At 37.2% G+C, this 20,311-nt stretch overlaps 1 protein-coding gene across 1 annotated transcript in view; it reads left to right on the top strand.

The window, feature by feature from the left end:
• EPS15 (epidermal growth factor receptor pathway substrate 15) overlaps positions 1-20,311 on the top strand; it is a 148,889-nt gene that overhangs the window by 40,047 nt on the left and 88,531 nt on the right. Inside the window, 5 exon segments of the mRNA XM_030323635.1 lie at positions 2,755-2,826; positions 2,828-2,848; positions 5,661-5,726; positions 6,856-6,981; positions 9,672-9,736. Coding sequence (XP_030179495.1) covers positions 2,755-2,826; positions 2,828-2,848; positions 5,661-5,726; positions 6,856-6,981; positions 9,672-9,736 — 350 coding nt within the window.

The raw sequence follows: 20,311 nt of genomic DNA, 5'->3' as shown, positions 1-20,311 counted from the left end.
CATTCTTCTTCTGGAATGTCTTAGTCTGTTTGGACTTCTTTAACATGATACCACAGACTGGATGGCTTATAAACAGCAGAAATTTGCTGCTCAGAGTTCTGGAGGCTGGAAGTACAATATCAGGCTGCCACCATGGTTGGGTAAGATCTGTCTTCCTGGTTGCAGACTTGTTGTATCCTTATGTGACAGAAGAGGCTAGGGATCTCTCTGGACCCTCTTCTATATAGCACTAATCCCATTCATGAGGGCCCCACCCTGATGCCTTAAGCACTTCTCAAAGGCCCTACTTCCTAATACCATTATCTTTGGAGGTTAGGATTTCAACATATTTAATTTCTTACTTGTAAAGTGTATACTTACTTGTGACTATTCTGGTCTAGGTCTTACTTCTGGCATGTAACCCAAAGGTGGTTACAGGCCTTAAGTAAACCCTAGACAAGAAATACATGAAATTGATTAATGGGTATTGGACACCATCAGTGTATTTTGAAATTTAGCTGTTGTGAATGGATTTCAGAGTTCTACAGGATTGAATTCAAAGCTTGCTGCATGCTGAAACATTGGCTGAGCACTGTTACTCAAAGTTAATTACCTCTATGGGATAGTTGAAGCAGCATCAAACTCAGAAAAGAGATGAGGAATTTAGATGAGAGGGTCAGAATATCCAGTCTCTTCATTAAGATTCCAGAACTAGATTGTAGTCTCCAATGGAGCCCCTGGGCAGAAGGGCCAGTTGGTAATTGGAGACATAGGAAAACTAACTTCATATAGGGACACCTGGGTGATGTATACTCAGTAGGCAAATATTTGCTGAGTACCTGTTTTGAGCCAGGCTTTGGAAATACAGAGGTGAACATGACCTATCTGGTCCCTGTCTTCATGAGGTTACAGTATAATAAATTCTTCACTGATATTCCTGGACTTTGGAATTTGAGTATGAGTTGAATTGTTATATCTAGTTGGCTGGATTTGTGGGTCTTCAGTTAAACTTGATATTTGCGTTGGAGAAATTGATTAAAAAAATTTCTTTTTTTTTAACATTTAGTTTTTGAAAGACAGAGACAGAGTGTGAGTGGGGGAGGGGCAGAGAGAGAGGGAGACAGAATCCGAATGAGGCTCCAGGCTCCAGGCTGTCATCCCAGAGCCTGATGCAGGGCTTGAACTCACAAACCGTGAGATCACGACCTGAGCTGAAGTTGGTTGCTTACTGAGCCACCCAGGCACCCCAAAATAGATTTTCAAATTAACATGAAAAAAAGGAAAGAAACCAATATTTATTGAGTTTCTGTGTGCTCAAAATGACAGTAGGTGCTTTCTTTCCTATAGTATGGCTTTTATTTTGTTCCTTATAAGACATTGCAAGATAGGTATTAGTCCCTCCTTTTACAGAAAAATTTTATTTAACTTGCCCATGGCCTCACAACTTGGAGTATCAGAACTAGAATTTAATGCAGGACTAGTTCACTTCAGAGCCCATCCATACTATGGGATGGACCTGATTACCTAAGAGTAATTGAATCTCTCATAGAATGAGAAGGAAAGATAATTGATACTAGAGTACTTAGAATACCAGCATTTAAAAGTTGGAGGAGGCATTGACTCTAAGAGAGAGGCTTGAAAGGTCAGGGGAAAACTAGGAGAGCTTTATGAAGCTGTGTTGATGGAGGGAAATTTCTGGGAGTTATTCTTACTGTCCAGACTGCAAAAGGAGAAGCAGGATGAGGTGGGGGGTTTTGTGTTTGTTTTGTTTTGAGGCTATTGTATTGGTACCTAGGTTATTTGTACATAGGCAGTAGTTTCTCTAGCTAATGGTGGGAGTTGAAGTCAGATTGCATAAAAGCTTATGGAGTGAATGCAAAAGGAAGGGGAGATCTTTTCAAGAAATTTGTGAGTAAAGGCAAGGTATTATATAAAGCAGACAACTTGCAAGTTTCTAAGAATAAGTTTAGGATTGGGTAGGAAATGTATAGGTGAGAATAGGAGGTTGAGAGAAGTGGTGAAGGGTTGATTGTATCAGCATCTGTACAAAGTTGCAAGTAATTATAACTGGAGTAAAGGCTTTTGTTATGTCTAGTCCCAGACCTGACTTTACTCAGAACAGCTGAAAACCAGTTTTACTTATTACATTTTGGACTGAGCATCTCTGCAGTTACTTATTAAAATTTTGGACTGAGGCTTCAAATGCCAAAAATCCAAGGGCTGTTGGGAGATATTTATAAATATTTTGAAGTCAAGCAGTTAATATAATTGTTTTAGTTGCTGCATGGTAGTGCTGTATTCTCTGTAGCTTTCCTGGAATAGCAGTGGTTGAGTCACTTGAACAATTGGTCTAGTTTCACAATTTATCATCTTAAATCCAGAGGTGACTTTTGATAACATACAATTGTTATTTCTTCTAGGCTTTTTTGCAGACTGTTTTTTTTTCTGACTTAAATGATAAAAATTGTTTTTAACATCATTAAATATTCTTGAAGCATGTTTATTAATTTTGTATAATTTCAGCTCTGTATATCACGGTTTACTTAAGTATTTTCCCATTTATATGAACACTTTTTGCTATTTATTGTGTCAGGAACATCTTTGTACAAAGATCTTTTCTTAATTTTAAAGCAAGTGGTTTCAGGCAAACGTGCTATTATATTTGTCATTACATAACACTCTTGGAGTAAGTGTGAATTGTTTTATATTTTCAGATTGTAAGTGTGTAGATATGGTGGGTAAATAATGCATTATACTTCATACTTTCTTTCTCAGGAATTCTTTGTTGCTTTGCGTCTTGTGGCATGTGCCCAGAATGGAGTGGAGGGTTCACTGAGTAGCTGAACCTGTCTGTTCCTCCCCAAGATTTGTAAGAAATGATTTTAAATCTAAATTGTATTTAATTAAAAAAAGATGTCACAGGACTTAAAATTAAATTGCTATATCAAAAAAAAATTCCCCCAGCCCCTATCGCTCAGCTACTTGATTTTCTTTCTTAATGGCTTCGGCTGTTATTAGATTCTTGTATTTCCTTCCAGAGTTATTATATGTATATATAAGAAAATATAAATACTCACTTCTTCATTTTACATTGATTGTAGCTCACAATTATAAACATGATTCTATAACCTTTTTAAAATAATATATTGTTAGGGATCTTTACATAAAAGCATCTTCATTGTTTTTTAGAGCTGTATAGTATTTCCTTGCTTCTATTTACCATAATTAACATGCAGTGTAACATTAGTTTCAGGTGTACAATATAGTGATTCAACACTTCTATACACACCTGGTGCTCATCATAGCTCATTATTAGTCCCCATCACCTATTTAACCATTCCCCACACACTTCCCCTCTACCATAATTTAACTTCCTATTGATAGGCTTTTAGCTTGTTTCTAATCTTTTATTATAAAAAAAATGCTGCATGAATAGTAACCTTGGATATATGTAATTTTACATGTGCAGAAAGATATATGTGCATATTCTTGGAAGTGTTTCAGAAGTTCTTGTGTTTGTGCAATTTCACATACAATATAAACTGTCTTCCATAGTGGTTGTACTTGTTCACACTCATACCATCAATTGGTTGAGAGGTGACAAATGGAATGTTAAGTGTTGTTTTATGGAGTGAGTTTGAGTAGTTTTCCTCATGCTTCTGAGCCATTTACATTACTTTTATGTGAAATATCTGTTTAAAACCTTTTGCCCATTTTTCTTGGGTTCTTGGTCTTTTTTATTAATTGAATTCTGTAGGATATTTGTGTGTGTGTGTGTGTGTGTGTGTATACACACATATGTTATTATATATAAATATATAAATACATATATATTTTTTTCTTTTCCAGTTTGTCATTTGTCTTTGACATTGTGCTTATCTTTTTCCATAAAGAAGCCATTGTTTTTATGTAAATGAGTTATTAGGCTTTAATTTTTTTATGGTTTTCTTTTTTCACCTTTATGTTAGTGTTGATATAAAGTATGAGTATGGATTCAAATTTATGTTTTTTTACGATGGCTTATAGACCTAATACAGTTTTATTGAATAAACCAATCTTTTTCCTTACTGATTTGAAATGCCACCTCATGGGGCGCTTGGGTGGCTTAGTTGGTTAAGTGTCTGGCTCTTGATTTTAGCTCAGGTCATGATCTCACGGTTCCAGGGTTTGAGGAGCCACCCACAGTGGGTCTGCGCTGGTAGAGTGTGGAGCTTCCTTGGGATTCGTTCCTCTCGCCCTCTCTCTCTGCCCCTCCCCCTGCTCGTGCTTTCTCTCTCTCAAAATAAAAAAACGTAAAAAAAGGAAATGCACCCTCAGTCATGTGCTAAATTCTCATATGTAGTTTGGTTTCTTTCTGGATTTTTTTGCTCTTACCCATTTATCTATTTATCCATGTACTTATCTCACATTTTAATTCTCATATTTTGTGATTTGTTTTACATCTGATAGGGCTAGTTCTCCCCACCCTACCCCCTTTTTCAGAAGTTTCATGGCTCTTACTTGTTTTTAAATTTAATATTTTAAAAAGTATTTGGTCTGAGTATTATGAATCTAACTTCAGTTTTGAGAATTTCTGCACTTACAAGTTTAGGCATGGAATCAGGGGGTTAATTTAAGGATTTGTTGTCTATGTTATTATAAAAATGTTTCAAATATATCCATCTGTCTCTACAAGCAGATAAATATAACAACTTGGGTGTGCTGTTCATAGGTTCATGTACTTGTAACTTAAGAAATCTTAAGTTGGGTTCTGTCCCGGTCTGCCTTCCTTAAATATGTTGGGAAAAAGTCATCAGTTAACAGGGCCACAAATAGTTTTGGTTACATTCAGATATCGGTATCTTGATTCGTTGTAATAGGATTATGTTCTAGAACACTTAAAGGTTTTAGTTAATGTTCGAACAGTTATGTAGCTAATTCAGATAACTGCCAGTTTTTGGTTTCATTTGGTGCTTATAAGGTCCTAATAGAGTCAATGTAAAAGAGTGAAAATAGTGTTCTGTGTTGCATTGAGGGTGTCCAATTTTGTATGAATGTCTTGTAAATCCAAAAGACTCACTTGATGCTTCAGTGATGTTGTTTTTTTTGATCTTGGGTCTTTGTGTTTTGTTTATTTTGTTTTATTTTATTAATTTATTTTTTATGTGTGTGTGTCAAACGTGTTTTTATTTTTGGGACAGAGAAGAGCAGAGGGCATAGACGGGGGAGGGCATAGGAGGTAGGAGGGACACAGAAGCAGAAGAAACAAGGCTCCAGGCTCCTGAGAGCCATCAGCCCAGAGCCTGACGCGGGGCTCGAACTCACGGACCGCGAGATCGTGACCTGGCTGAAGTCGGATGCTTAACCGACTGCGCCACCCAGGCGCCCCCATTGTTTGTTTTTTAATAGTTTTTTTTTAAAAAATCTTTAAAATGTTTATTTATTTTTGAGAAAGAGAGAGAGGGAGACACAGAGCATGAGTGGGGAAGGGGCAGAGAGAGAGGGAGACACAGAATCTGAAGCAGGCTCCAGGCTCTGAGTTGTCAGCACAGAGCCTGATATGGGGCTCGAACCCATGAACTGTGAGATTGTGACCTGAGCCGAAGTTGGGAGCTCAGTTGACTGAGCCATCCAGGCACCCCTCTTTGTTGTTTATTGATGTGAGGTTTTCAATCCTTCGTGTGCTGTATTTTTCTTTTTAGCATGATACCAGTAGTCCTTTGCTAGTCAGTGGAACCTCTGTAGCCGAGCTCCCATGGGCTGTAAAAGTAAGTAAACTTTGTAACTACCCTTTCCTTATCACTGCTTTGCTTCCTTACCCACATAATCTTCTTCTATTTCCAAAATACAATGTAGTCTGCATTTGGCTTTCACTATTTACTGTAGGGGAAATACTAGTACTAGAAATCTTTTGAGGGACCTTACTGCTCTGTCAATTATTTTATGACAATTAATATGGCTTAATCTCATTTCTGTTATAATGTAAACTAAAAATGGTGATGTCATAATCCTGCATTAACTAAAACATTTTAGGAATAGATTGTTTACCCCACTGATACTATTTCCTGTTTGAAAATTCTGGTTAACTAGATGCTCTCTTTATGGCTCTAAAACAATTCTTTATGAAATCGTTTTCTGAAATGGGTATTTTTCATTATAGCTCTTTGGAGACACCACACTAGTTATAGCTATCTTATCAGATTTTTTAAATTAAATTTTTAAATAATATTAGAATATAGCACATCACATGGCCCTTAATAAATATGTACAGTTTTGTCAGAAAGCCATTTGGTTTTGTATGTCTATGTATCTTGTGTGGTAGTTAACTAATTTTAAAAAGTATAGGCATCTGACTTTGACAGGACAAGTCACCAAACAGATTTTTTTATTATACAAAATAACTTCCCTGGATTTTAGGGAATATCTTGTTAATTGATAAAAGGAAATAACTTTGGGAAAAAAAGGGGGAAACTTGATGTTTATTCCTGTGGCGGTTTATTTTGTTTTTTAAAATCTGAGTTTGAAATGTGATTAATGCCATTTTGAGAAAGTCATAGAATGTCACTAACTACCTTTTGTGTTCTCATAAAAGTTACTTCTTTGTTATGGGTTTAAATGAGAGGGACTAGAGCTCTTCTCAAAGCTCTTCCTGTCACTAAAATCTTTTGATCAAGCCAACGTAGAAAAGCAAATAGTGTTTCAGCTGCAAAAGGAATGGAAGGGATACTGACTCTTGAGTAACGTTTAAATTGTTATTTATAATAATATATTTGATGAAGTAAAAAGTTTTTAAAACAATTTTTAGGAGTATGTTGTGTTTCTTTAAGGATTTGATTTTTTTAACTGCATTTAAATCCTTTTCACCAGTATTTAACTTGTGATCTTTTTTAATTATAGTCTGAAGATAAGGCCAAATATGATGCAATTTTTGATAGTTTAAGCCCAGTGAATGGATTTCTTTCTGGTGATAAGGTGAAACCAGTGTTGCTCAACTCTAAGTTACCTGTGGATATCCTTGGAAGAGTAAGATATTATTAAATTCTAAATGTATTTTTATGTATCTTTTGTATCTACCAAGAGCTCATTGTTAAAAATGTATAGATCTTATTTTGAAGTTATGTTACTACAGAATTTTTTTTTTTTAATTTTTTTTTTCAACGTTTATTTATTTGTGGGACAGAGAGAGACAGAGCATGAACGGGGGAGGGGCAGAGAGAGAGGGACACAGAATCGGAAACAGGCTCCAGGCCCTGAGCCATCAGCCCAGAGCCTGACGCAGGGCTCGAACTCACGGACCGCGAGATCGTGACCTGGCTGAAGTCGGACGCTTAACCGACTGCGCCACCTAGGCGCCCCACTACAGAATTTTTTTGTATTCTGAAGTCATATATAAAATTATTGCCAGTTAATTTTGTACAATAATTTGGTCATTCTCTCTAAACTATGAGTGCTTGAAATCAGTTATATATGTAAGCCCTTTGAATAGGTCCTTTTTCCTTTGTACTATATGCACTGACTTCCCAGTTCCTTGATTTAATTTCTGGAGACCATCAGTATTTTATATCTGTCACCTACTTCATGGCTGTATCATGGGACTTTGTCATAAGGAATAGTTTCATCTCTGATCATTAATTCTACTGTCTCAATAGAACTTTGCATCTTTCTAGATATTTTTCATAAATACTTGCAAGACTAATTCTTTGATTTCACAAGACCTTTAAATCTCAGAGTCCTTTACTGTCTCCATTTTTCGAATTTACTTTTTTCCTCATCCAACTTGATCCATAGTGTCATGTTGGTATCTTAAGCTCCCTTTGCCATGTTTTCTAAACTTTCTCCTGACCTGGTAAAAATCCAGCTTTGTGTTAAGCTCTCTGTGGTTGCAAATGGACTACTGAAAATCTAATAAGGTTGGTGTCATCATAATTTCATGATCACCAACTTCATCTGGGCCTTCCCTACTCTTGTACTGTTTCCATGGTGATTTCTGTCTATGCCTCTTTGTATTTCAGACCTCATCTATTCTCATTAAACCTCTAGCCATTTCTTTAGTCCCTTGCTCAGTCAGGATACATAGGGTCAGATCCTGGCTGCACCATTTATTAGGTGTGTGACCTTGGGAAAATCATAAGAAAACTGTGTACCAGTTTTTTAATTTTTAAAATGAGCATGATTCCCAGTTTATAGGGTTGTAAGGATTAAATGTGAGAATGTATCTATTAAGCCCAGTGCTTGGTACATATTCTGTGATGCTGATGGTGATAATGACTTACCACCACACCACCAGTAGGAGTATTAGTGGAGTCAGTGTTGTGTTATTGTATAGGTTAGGTGCTCAATAAATATTAGTTTAAAAGCCAGTTTTCTACTATTGTTTCTTCTCACTTATCATTTCTCTCACTGTGTGGTTGGTGTGAGATTTCTAAACTCTAAATATAATCCTGTTATTTTTTGACTTAAAACTAACAGCCTCTCAGTAAGCTTCCATTGCATTTAGATAAAGTCCAGATTCCTTTCAAGCACTTAATGACCAGACACTTGCTCATCTCCACTCCTGTCTCTTACCAGTATACTTCTCCTCTTCTTTGCCCTGAGTACAATTTTGTTGAATGAAAACATCTTCTTTTCAAGGGATTTACAAAGTTTTATACCTGGTCTAAAGGTATGGAACCTACTCTAGATTTAAACCAAATCTACTAGGGGCCTTTTAGATTTTATTTTCTTTGTAAGCCCTGGACATTAGCTGGTTAATAATTAATAATATTCATGGGTATTTATTTTAGTTGATCAGAGGTTCTGTAGTGTATGGAAAACAATAATGGTCTTAGTTGGGAATCTTTATGTTGAAAACGGATTCTGTAACTTAATAATAGTGTGTGATCTAGCTAGTCATACATTTCATGTCTAAAAAAGGGGTTGATAGAGTTGAAAGAGTTTTGTGCATGAATTACTGAGATGATGTTTGTGAAAAAAGCACTGTAGCTGTTTAAAGTGCTTTTGTCCATAGTGTTTTCTTGAGAAGAACAAACTATTTTCTTTCTTTTTTTTGTTAGTTTATTTATTTATTTTGAGAGAGACACAGTGTGAGTAGGGGAGGGGCAGAGAGAGGGAGAGAGACGATCCCAAGCAGCCTCTGCGCTACCAGTGTAGAGCCCAACGCAGGGCTTAAAACTCACGAAACTGTGAGATCATGACCTGAAACCGAAACCAAGAGTCGGACACTTAACCAACTGAGCCATCCAGGCACCCCCAACATATTTTCTTTCAAGCTTTTTAAGGAATTTTTATTTAAAAAATACTTGTATAAGAATTATTACTTTGGGCACTTGGGTGGCTCAGTCAGTTTTAAACATCTGACTCTTGATGTTGGCTCAGGTCATGTCCTCATGGTTTCCTGGCAGGGAGCCCTGCATTGGGTTCTGCACTGACAGTGTGGAGCCTGCTTGGGATTCTGTCTCTCTCCCGCTCTCTCTGCCCCTTTCCCCGTGCACATGTGCTCTCTCTCTCTCAAATAAATGAACATTAAAAAAATTATCTTGTTACAATCAATTTGTTAATATAGCATACAATAGTGATATAATAAAATGATCAACATAAGTGAAATCTCCAAAATATAGATATTTTAATGTTTAGAATAAACTTTTCCCTGTATTATGTGTTTGGTGTTACAGGTAGGACACGGAAGAGCATTAACTTTGTCAATTCTTTTTCAGGTTGGGGAGTTGAGTGACATTGACCATGATGGAATGCTTGACAGAGATGAGTTTTGCAGTTGTAAGTAACCTAATGTTCTTAAAGCTTAATGGTTTTCCTCAAGTGAAAATTTCCCTGTTATTTCCCTAAAATTGTTAGTATTAGTATTTTTACTTACAGTTTATAGGTAGTTATAAATATTTTGAAACAGATGGATAATAGAAAATGTATTGTCTTATCATCTCATTTTATTTGACTTTAAGGTACATAGGATTATCTGCCTTGGATAATGACTGTAAAGATGCTGAGTGGTATTAATCTTTTGTATCCCATCTTAACGAGGTATCTTGGTACCTCTCTGCTATGGAATAATTTTACTTCAAATATACCCCCCAGATTTTCACATTTATTTTATTAAAGGAAAACATGGATAACACTGTAGTTTCACTTCATTTATAAGGCAGAGAAAGTTTTGACATCTTATCTGAAGACATGTTATCCTTGGGAATTGGAAGTTGAATCCAAATAAAGTGTATTCACTTTCTTCCTTAAAGGTTAGATCGAACTCTGCTGTGAGCTCATGAATAGTAAATCTCTAACCCCCCCTTTAATCTATTATTTGGAAATTAGTCTGTTCAGATTTTCTCTCCTATTTTACTAAGAAATTGTCTATTTCTTTGACTTTTCAAACTCATTGTGAAGTTATTCTTTAATCTCTTCTGGGGTTTGTGCTACTTTGTCATTCCAAATCTTATATATTTTTGCTCCCTCCATCTTTTGTTAATTGAATTTTATTTAATCAATCTTTTAAACAGAACCATCTTTTAGATTATTTTATCATTTCTATTATGTTTTGACTTTGCCATTTTTTTTAGCTTTTATCTTAATTCCTTCTTCCTAGTAGTTTTCTTTATCATCTTTACTATTAAAAATTAAAATCATGTATTTTCTCTTGAGTACAGGTTTACTGGCTTCCATAGATACTGATACAAAGTATTCTCTTTTACTACTTTTTAGATAACTTTTAGGGTTTTTTTTTATTATGTTTTTCGGTTTTTAGTTCCCTTTGTATATACTTTTAGCTTGATTTGATTATGCCTAGAGAATGTGCTCTTTAAAATCTCTACTTAAAAAAATTCTTAAGGTTTTCTTTGTTGCCAAGTTCATGACCCATTTTTACATATGTTCCCTGGATATGTCAACATTTCTGCTCAGAAGATGTTAGACCTCCATAAATTCATTATATCAGTTTTATTGATTATGTTCACTTTCTCTTCAGCATTACTTTTTTTTTGTGCTTAATAAATTTTATTCTATTTATATCTCAGAACCTATTAAAATAGGCAGAATAATTATTTTTACATTTGAAAAAATATACAGAAATGGAAACTTAAAGTGACTTGAGTTGATGGTAATAGGTTCTAGTCCTTTTTTATTTTAATTTGGGTGATAATTGGGAAGTGGCAGGGAATACTCCCTTGCAATGATGACAGAAGTTATCCCAGCTATATGTTAAGGGTTGAATCAGTGTTTGTGTTATATTTTGGGGAAACAAGGTGGTATATTGAAGAGATTTGGCTGATGATGTATTTTGAAAGACTGTTAAACTATATATTAACTTTTCATAGTTTTTGTGTTAAGAATGTCAACACAAAATCTTTGCATTAGTAAGATGTGTAGAGGGATTTTTTTCTCTCATAAAGACAAATATTAAAAATTTTAAAGAAGCATTGTATAAGCGTAGTTAAGATAGATGGAGAATAGTATTATTATTCTCATTTGATTAAATGGTAGTATGTGCTAAGGTAAGTGATTAACACAGTTTGTCTTAAATTCCTTGAAGGCTTTTACTAGGCAACCTACTCTTTCTTAAAGTAAACTTTTATTAAAAGAATAATTTAAGGGACACCTGGGTAGCTCAGTCATTTAATCATCTGACTTTGGCTCAGGGCATGATCTCATGGTTTGTGAGTTTGACCGCATTGGACTCTGCACTGACAGTGCAGAGCCTGCTTGGGATTCTCTCTCTCTCCCTCTCTCTGCCCCTCCCCTACTCATGCACGCACTCACAAAATAAATAAAAAAAAAAGACTAATTTAAGAATGAATGATGCATTTATAGGAAGTTACTACTTAAAAAAAATAATAAATACCTATCTGCCTTCTCCTAGATTCACTAATTTTAACCATTTTGCACCTTTGATTTCTTTCTATGTGCATTCCTGAGTAATTCTTTCCAACTTTATCATGCTTAGGGCCTTTAACTTTGAATTCCAGCTCATGTGATATTTATACAGCCTCTGTTCTCTTTTTGTCTGGATTACCTGATATTTCTTATATTTAAAATGTATCTCTTGAAAACAGCATGGTGCTTTGTTTCAATTTTTTACCTAATTTGACAGTTTTTGTCTTTTAAGATAATGATGCAGATACTGATTTATTCCCCATCTTATTTATTTTACATAATTATTTTCTCTTTTTTTTCTGTTCTTATTGTTGGTTATCAAGTAGTGATTCATTCAGTTTCCCTTCTTACTAAATTGGAAATTCTGTTATAATGCTTGTGGCATTAATGGTTAATAATACCTATCCCTGTACTTATAATACTTATTTCTCTAGTTGTTGAAAATAAAGTAATCTTCACCTAGTAAAACAAATTGTTTAGATTATATTTTCTCTTCTTTCTTCTTTACCTCCTAACCCAAGAAGATTTAGAACATTTTAAAAATTCTAGATTTTACTCAGTTATTTAGGTCTTTTGGTTCTAAGATTTTCCTTGTAATTTTGTCAATATTAATAGTCTCACTGCATTCTTTGGTAGACTTTGCCTGATAAATCTTTTTCCACCTTTTACTTTATGAATGGGGCAACATAGTCCATACATTTTTTATTTTTTTTTTTTACTTCTCAGAATCTGTAACTTTTTTTTTAAAAAATTGAAATAATATGAGTAACATACAGGGTTGTATTAGTTTCAGGTGTACAATATAATGATTCACAATTCTGTACATTACTCAGTGCTCACCACAATGAGTATAGTTACCATCTGTTACCAACAACATTATTACAATCTTATTGACTATATTCCCTATGCTGTGCTTTCATCTCCGTGACTTAATTTATTTACAACTGGAAGTTTGTACTACTTAATCTCCTTTATCTATTTATAATGGGATTCTATCTCATTCTCCACCCCCACCACGCTTCTGGCAACCACCAGTTTTCTGTACTTAAGAATCTGTTTTCTTGTTTGTTTGTCTTTGTTTGTTTGTTCATTTGTTTCTTAGATTCCAGAAATGAGTGAGATCATATGGTATTTGTCTTTCTCTGTCTGACTTATTTCACTTAGCATTATATTCTCTAGGTCCATTCATATTGTTGCAGATGGCAATATCGCACTGTTTTTTATGGCTGAGTAATCAATATTCCAGTGTGTGTGTGTGTGTGTGTGTGTGTGTGTGTGTGTACACCACATCTCTTTATTCATCTATCGATGGACACTTGAGTTCCTTTCATATCTTTGCCATTGTAGATAATACTGCAATAAACTTGGGGGGGTGCATACATCTTTTTGAATTAGAGATTTTGTTTCCTCTGAGTAAATACCCAGTAGTGAAATTACTGGATCAAATTGTATTTCTATTTTTAATTTTTTGAGGAACCTCCCTACTGTTTTCCACAGTGGTTGTACTAATTTATATTCCCACCAGTAGTGAAAAGGATTCCTTTTTCTCCACATCCTCACCAACACTTGTTATTTCTTGTCTTCCTGGTTTTGACTGGTTTGACAGGTGTAAGGTGATATGTCATTGTGGTTTTGATGTGCATTTCCCTGATGTCTCCTTTAGTATGTGATAGTTTCTCTGTCTTGCTTTGTTTTTTCTATGACTTTGGCTATAGGGGTGTCTGGGTGGCTCACTTGGTTAAGTGTCCTTCTCTTGATTTCAGCTCAGGTCATGATCTCATGGTTCATGGGATCCAGCCCCACACTGGGCTCTGTGCTGGCAGTGTGGAGCCTGCTTGGGATTTTCCTCCCCGCCCCCAACTCTGTTTACCCCTGCTCTGCCATGCTCTTTCTCAGTCTCTCTGAAAATAAGTAAGCATTAAAAAAAAAAAAAAAGAGCTCTAGCTAGATATCCTGTAGAATGTCTACCATTCTAGGGTATGGGTTTTTGGAAAGAATACCGCAGATGTGAAATACCTTTCTCATAACATTTATCAGGGGGTACTTGGTGTCCACATGCCATTACAGGTGATGTTAACCTTCATCACTTGGTAAAGTTGGTGTTTCCCAGGTTTCTTCACTATAAAGTTACTCTTTTCCCCTTTTCCTACTCTATTTTGGAGAGGCAGACTCATGCTTTTTATTTTGTATTCTGACTTGGTATCTTCATGTTGATTTTTTTAAAAATTATTATTATTATTATTTTTAATATGAAATTTATTGTCAAATTGGTTTCCATACAACACCCAGTGCCCATCCCAAAAGGTGCCTTCCTCAATACCCATCACCCACCCTCCCCTCCCTCCCACCCCCCATCAACCCTCAGTTTGTTCTCAGTTTTTAAGAGTCTCTTATGCTTTGGCTCTCTCCCTCTTTAACCTCTTTTTTTTTTTCCTTTCCTCTTCCCCTCCCCCATGGTCTTCTGTTAAGTTTCTCAGGGTCCACATGAGTGTGAAAACATATGGTATCTGTCTTTCTCCGTATGACTTATTTCACTTAACATAACACTCTCCAGTTCCATCCACGTTGCTACAAAAGGCCATGTTTCGTTCTTTCTCATTGCTACGTAGTATTCCATTGTGTATATAAACCACAATTTCTTTATCCATTTGTCAGTTGATGGACATTTAGGCTCTTTCCATAATTTGGCTATTGTTGAGAATGCTGCTATAAACATTGGGGTACAAGTGCCCCTATGCATCAGCACTCCTGTATCCCTTGGGTAAATTCCAAGCAGTGCAATTGCTGGGTCATAGGGTAAGTCTATTTTTAATTTTTTGAGGAACCTCCACACTGTTTTCCAGAGTGGCTGCACCAACTTGCATTCCCACCAACAGTGCAAGAGGGTTCCCGTTTCTCCACATCCTCTCCAGCATCTATAGTCTCCTCATTTGTTCATTTTAGCCACTCTGACTGGCGTGAGGTGATATCTGAGTGTGGTTTTGATTTGTATTTCCCTGATGAGGAGCGACGTTGAGCATCTTTTCATGTGCCTGTTGGCCATCTGGATGTCTTCTTTAGAGAAGTGTCTATTCATGTTTTCTGCCCATTTCTTCACTGGGTTATTTGTTTTTCGGGTGTGGAGTTTGGTGAGCTCTTTATAGATTTTGGATACTAGACCTTTGTCCAATATGTCATTTGCAAATATCTTTTCCCATTCTGTTGGTTGCCTTTTATTTTGTTGATTGTTTCCTTTGCTGTGCAGAAGCTTTTTATCTTCATAAGGTCCCAGTAGTTCATTTTTGCTTTTAATTCCCTTGCCTTTGGGGATGTGTCAAGTAAGAAATTGCTGTGGCTGAGGTCAGAGAGTTCTTTTCCTGCTTTCTCCTCTAGGATTTTGATGGTTTCCTGTCTCACATTCAGGTCCTTTATCCATTTTGAGTTTGTTTTTGTGAATGGTGTGAGAAAGTGGTCTAGTTTCATCCTTCTGCATGTTGCTGTCCAGTTCTCCCAGCACCATTTGTTAAAGAGACGGTCTTTTTTCCATTGGATATTCTTTCCTGCTTTGTCAAAGATTAGTTGGCCATACGTTTGTGGGTCTAGTTCTGGGGTTTCTCTTCTATTCCATTGGTCTATGTGTCTGTTTTTGTGCCAATACCATGCTGTCTTGATGATTACAGCTTTGTAGTAGAGGCTAAAGTCTGGGATTGTGATGCCTCCTGCTTTGGTCTTCTTCAAAATTTCTTTGGCTATTCAGGGCCTTTTGTGGTTCCATACGAATTTTAGGATTGCTTGTTCTAGTTTCGAGAAGAATGCTGGTACAATTTTGATTGGGATTGCATTGAATATGTAGATAGCTTTGGGTAGTATTGACATTTTAACAATATTTATTCTTCCAATCCATGAGCACGGAATTTTTTTCCATTTCTTTATATCTTCTTCAATTTCCTTCATAAGCTTTTTATAGTTTACATCTTTGGTCAGGTTTATTCCTAGGTATTTTATGCTTCTTGGTGCAGTTGTGAATGGGATCAGTTTCTTTATTTGTCTTTCTGTTGCTTCATTATTAGTGTATAAGAATGCAACTGATTTCTGTACATTGATTTTGTATCCTGCGACTTTGCTGAATTCATATATCAGTTCTAGCCGACTTTTGGTGGAGTCTATTGATTTTCCATGTATAATATCATGTCATCTGCAAAAGTGAAAGCTTGACTTCATCTTTGCCAATTTTGATGCCTTTGATTTCCTTTTGTTGTCTGATTGCTGATGCTAGCACTTCCAGCACTATGTGAAACAACAGCGGTGAGAGTGGACATCCCTGTCGTGTTCCTGACCTCAGGGGGAAAGCTCTCAGTTTTTCCCCATTGAGGATGATGTTAGCTGTGGGCTTTTCATAAATGGCTTTTATGATGTTTAAGTATGTTCCTCCTATCCCAACTTTCTCGAGGGTTTTTATTAAGAAAGGATCTGAATTTTGTCAAATGCTTTTTCTGTATCGATTGACAGGATCATGTGGTTCTTTTCTTTTCCTTTATTAATGTAATGTATCACAGTGGTTGATTTGCAAATGTTGAACCAGCCCTGCAGCCCAGGAATGAATCCTACTTGATCATGGTGAATAATTCTTTTTATATGCTGTTGAATTCGATTTGCTAGTATCTTATTGAAAATTTTGCATTCATATTCATCAGGGATATTGGCCTGTAGTTCTCTTTTTTTTACTCTGTCTGGTTTAGGAATCACAGTAATGCTGGCTTCATAGAATGAGTCTGGAAGTTTTCCTTCCCTTTCTATTTTTTGGAATAGCTTGAGAAGGATAGGTATTATCTCTGCTTTAAATGTCTGGTAGAATTCCCCTGGGAAGCCATCTGGTCCTGGACTCTTATTTGTTGGGAGATTTTTGATAACTGATTCAGTTTCTTCACTGGTTATGGGTCTGTTCAAGTTTTCTATTTCTTCCTGTTGAGTTTTGGAAGTGTGTGGGTGTTTAGGAATGTGTCCATTTCTTCCAGGTTGTCCAGTTTGTTGGCATTAATTTTTCATAGTGTTCCCTGATAATTGCTTGTATTTCTGAGGGATTGGTTGTAATAATTCCATTTTCATTCATGATTTTATCTATTTGGGTCATCTCCCTTTTCTTTTTGAGAAGCCTGGCTAGAGGTTTATCAATTTTGTTTATTTTTTCAAAAAACGAACTCTTGGTTTCATTGATCTGCTCTATAGTTTTTTTAGATTCTATATTGTTTATTTCTGCTCTGATCTTTATTATTTCTCTTCTTCTGCTGGGTTTGAGGTGTCTTTGCTGTTCTGCTTCTATTTCCTTTGGGTGTGCTGCTAGATTTTGTATTTGGGATTTTTCTTGTTTCTTGAGATAGGCCTGGATTGCAATGTATTTTCCTCTCAGGACTGCCTTCGCTGCATCCCAGAGTGTTTGGATTGTTGTATTTTCATTTTCCTTTGTTTCCATATATTTGTTAATTTCTTCTCTAATTGCCTGGTTGACCCATTCATTCTTTAGTAGGGTGTTCTTTAACCTCCATGCTTTTGGAGGTTTTTCAGACTTTTTCCTGTGGTTGATTTCAAGCTTCATAGCATTGTGGTCTGAAAGTGTGATCTCAGTTCTTTTATACTTATGAAGGGCTGTTTTGTGACCCAGTATGTGATCTATCTTGGAGAATGTTCCATGTGCACTCGAGAAGAAAGTATATTCTGTTGCTTTGGGATGCAGAGTTCTAAATATCTGTCATGTCCATCTGATCCAATGTATCATTCAGGGCCCTTGTTTCTTTGTTGATCCTGTGCCTACATGATCTATCCATTGCGGTAAGTGGAGTATTAAAGTCCCCTGCAATTACCACATTCTTATCAATAAGGTTGCTTATGTTTGTGATTAATTGTTTTATATATTTGGGGGCTCCCATATTCGATGCATAGACATTTATAATTGTTAGCTCTTCCTGATGGATAGACCCTGTAATTATTATATAATGCCCTTCTTCATCTCTTGTTACAGCCTTTAATTTGAAGTCTAGTTTGTCTGATACAAGTATGGCTACTCCAGCTCTCTTTTGACTTCCAGTAGCATGATAGATAGTTCTCCATCCCCTCACTTTCAACTGAAGGTGTCCTCAGGTCTAAAATGAGTCTCTTATAGGCAGAAAATAGATGGGTTTTGTTTTTTTATCCATTCTGATACCCTATGTCTTTTGGTTGGAGCATTTAGTCCATTTACATGCAGTGTTATCATAGAAAGATAGGGGTTTACAGTCATTGTGATGTCTGTAGGTTTCATGCTTGTAGTGATGTCTCTGGTACTTTGTCTCACAGGCTCCCCCTTAGGATCTCTTGTAGGGCTGGTTTAGTGGTGACAAATTCCTTCAGTTTTTGTTTGTTTGGGAAGACCTTTATCTCTCCTTCTATTCTAAATGACAGATTTGGTGGATAAAGGATTCTCAGCTGCATATTTTTTCCTGTTCATCACATTGAAGATTTCCTGCCATTCCTTTCTGGCCTGCCAAGTTTCAGTAGATAGATCCATCACTAGTCTTATCGGTCTCCCTTTATATGTTAGAGCATGTTTATCCCTAGCTGCTTTCAGAATTTTCTCTTTATCCTTGTATTTTGCCAGTTTCACTATGATATGTCATGCAGAAGATCGATTCAAGTTACGTTTGAAGGGAGTTCTCTGTGCCTCTTGGATTTCAATGCCTTTTTCCTTCCCCAGATCAGGGCAGTTCTCAGCTATGATTTCTTCAAGTACACCTTCAGCACCTTTCCCTCCTCTTCCTCCTCTGGAATCCGAATTATGCGTATATTATTGCGTTTAATTGTGTCACTTAGTTCTCTAATTCTCCCCTCATACTCCTGGATTTTTTTATCTCTCTTTTTCTCAGCTTCCTCTTTTTCCATAATTTTATCTTCTAATTCACCTATTCTCTCCTCTGCCTCTTCAGTCGAGCTGTGGTTGCCTCCATTTTATTTTGCAGCTCATTTATAGCATTTTTTAGCTCCTCTGACTCCTCCTTGATCTCTGTAGTAATAGATTCTCTGCTGTCCTCTGTACTTTTTTCAAGCGCAGCGATTAATTTTATGACTATTGTTTTAAATCCATTTTCTATTACATTCCTTAAATTGTTTTTGATCAGTTCATTAGCTGTCGCTACTTCCTGGAGTTTCTTTTTTTTTTTTTTAATTTTTTTTTTTTAACTTTTATTTATTTTTGAGACAGAGAGAGACAGAGCATGAACGGGGGAGGGTCAGAGAGAGGGAGACACAGAATCTGAAACAGGCTCCAGGCTCTGAGCTGTCAGCACAGAGCCTGACGCAGGGCTTGAACTCACGGACCACGAGATCATGACCTGAGCTGAAGTCGGCCGCTTAACCGACTGAGCCACCCAGGTGCCCCACCTGGAGTTTCTTTTGAGGAGAATTCTTCCGTTTTGTCATTTTGGATAGTCCCTGGAGTGGCGCGGAACTGTAGGGCTCTTCCTGTGTGCTGTCTGGAGTAACTTGCGTTGGTGCGCAGGGCCGCAGTCAGACCTGATGTTTGCCCCCAGCCCACCACTGGGGCCACAGTCAGACTGGTGTGTAACTTATCTTTCCTTCTCCCAGGGGCAGGACTCACTGTGCAGTGGTGTGGCCCCTGTCTGGGCTACTTGCACACTGCCAGGCTTGTGGTGCTGCTTCAGTGGGATCTGGCGTAGTAGCCGGGGTGGATCCACAAGGTGCACAGGGGCGGGAGGGGCACACTCAGATTGCTTTGCCTTCAGTGGTCTGCTTCGGGAGGGGCCCTGTGGCATTGGGAGAGAGGCAGACCCATTGGAGCGATGGATCCACAGAAGCACAGCATTGGGTGTTTGCGCAGTGCAAGCAAGTTTGTGAAGGGAACTGGTTCCCTTTGGGATTTCATCTGGGGGATGGGCGAGGGAGATGGTGCTGGCCAGCGCCTTTGTTTTCCGCCAAGCTGAGTTCTGTCCTTCGGGGCTCAACAACTTTCCCTCCCGTTGTTCTCTAGCCCTCCCGCTCTCGGAGCAGAGCTGTTGACTTACAACATTCCAGATGTTAAGTCCCACTGGCTGTCAGAACACACTCCGTCTGGCCCTTCTGCTTTTGCTTGCCACACTCGGGCCCTCTGCCTTGCCGGGTGGGATGGCTGCCCCTCCGCCTCTCTGGCTCTCTCCTGCCAGTCTGTGTGGCACGAACCGCCTCTCTGCCCTTCCTACCTTCTTCCATGGGCCTCTTGTCTACGCTTGGGTCCAGAGAGTCCATTCTGCTAGTCTTCTGGCGGTTTTCTGGGTTATTTAGGCAGATATGGGTGGAATCTAAATGTTCAGCAGGACACGGTGAGCCCAGCGTCCTCCTATGCCGCCATCTTCCTTCCGGATCCTTCATATTGATTTTTATATTCTTACAAGGCTTTACATTTTTCTGTCAAGTAAGTGGTCTAAATTTTTGTCAGTAGCATTTGTTGGGTCCTCATTACCTGAAGAGTTTT

This window comes from Lynx canadensis, chromosome C1 (assembly GCF_007474595.2).
Source record: "Lynx canadensis isolate LIC74 chromosome C1, mLynCan4.pri.v2, whole genome shotgun sequence".
Taxonomy (NCBI): Eukaryota; Metazoa; Chordata; class Mammalia; order Carnivora; family Felidae; genus Lynx; species Lynx canadensis.
This window is presented reverse-complemented; position numbering and strand designations above follow the sequence as displayed.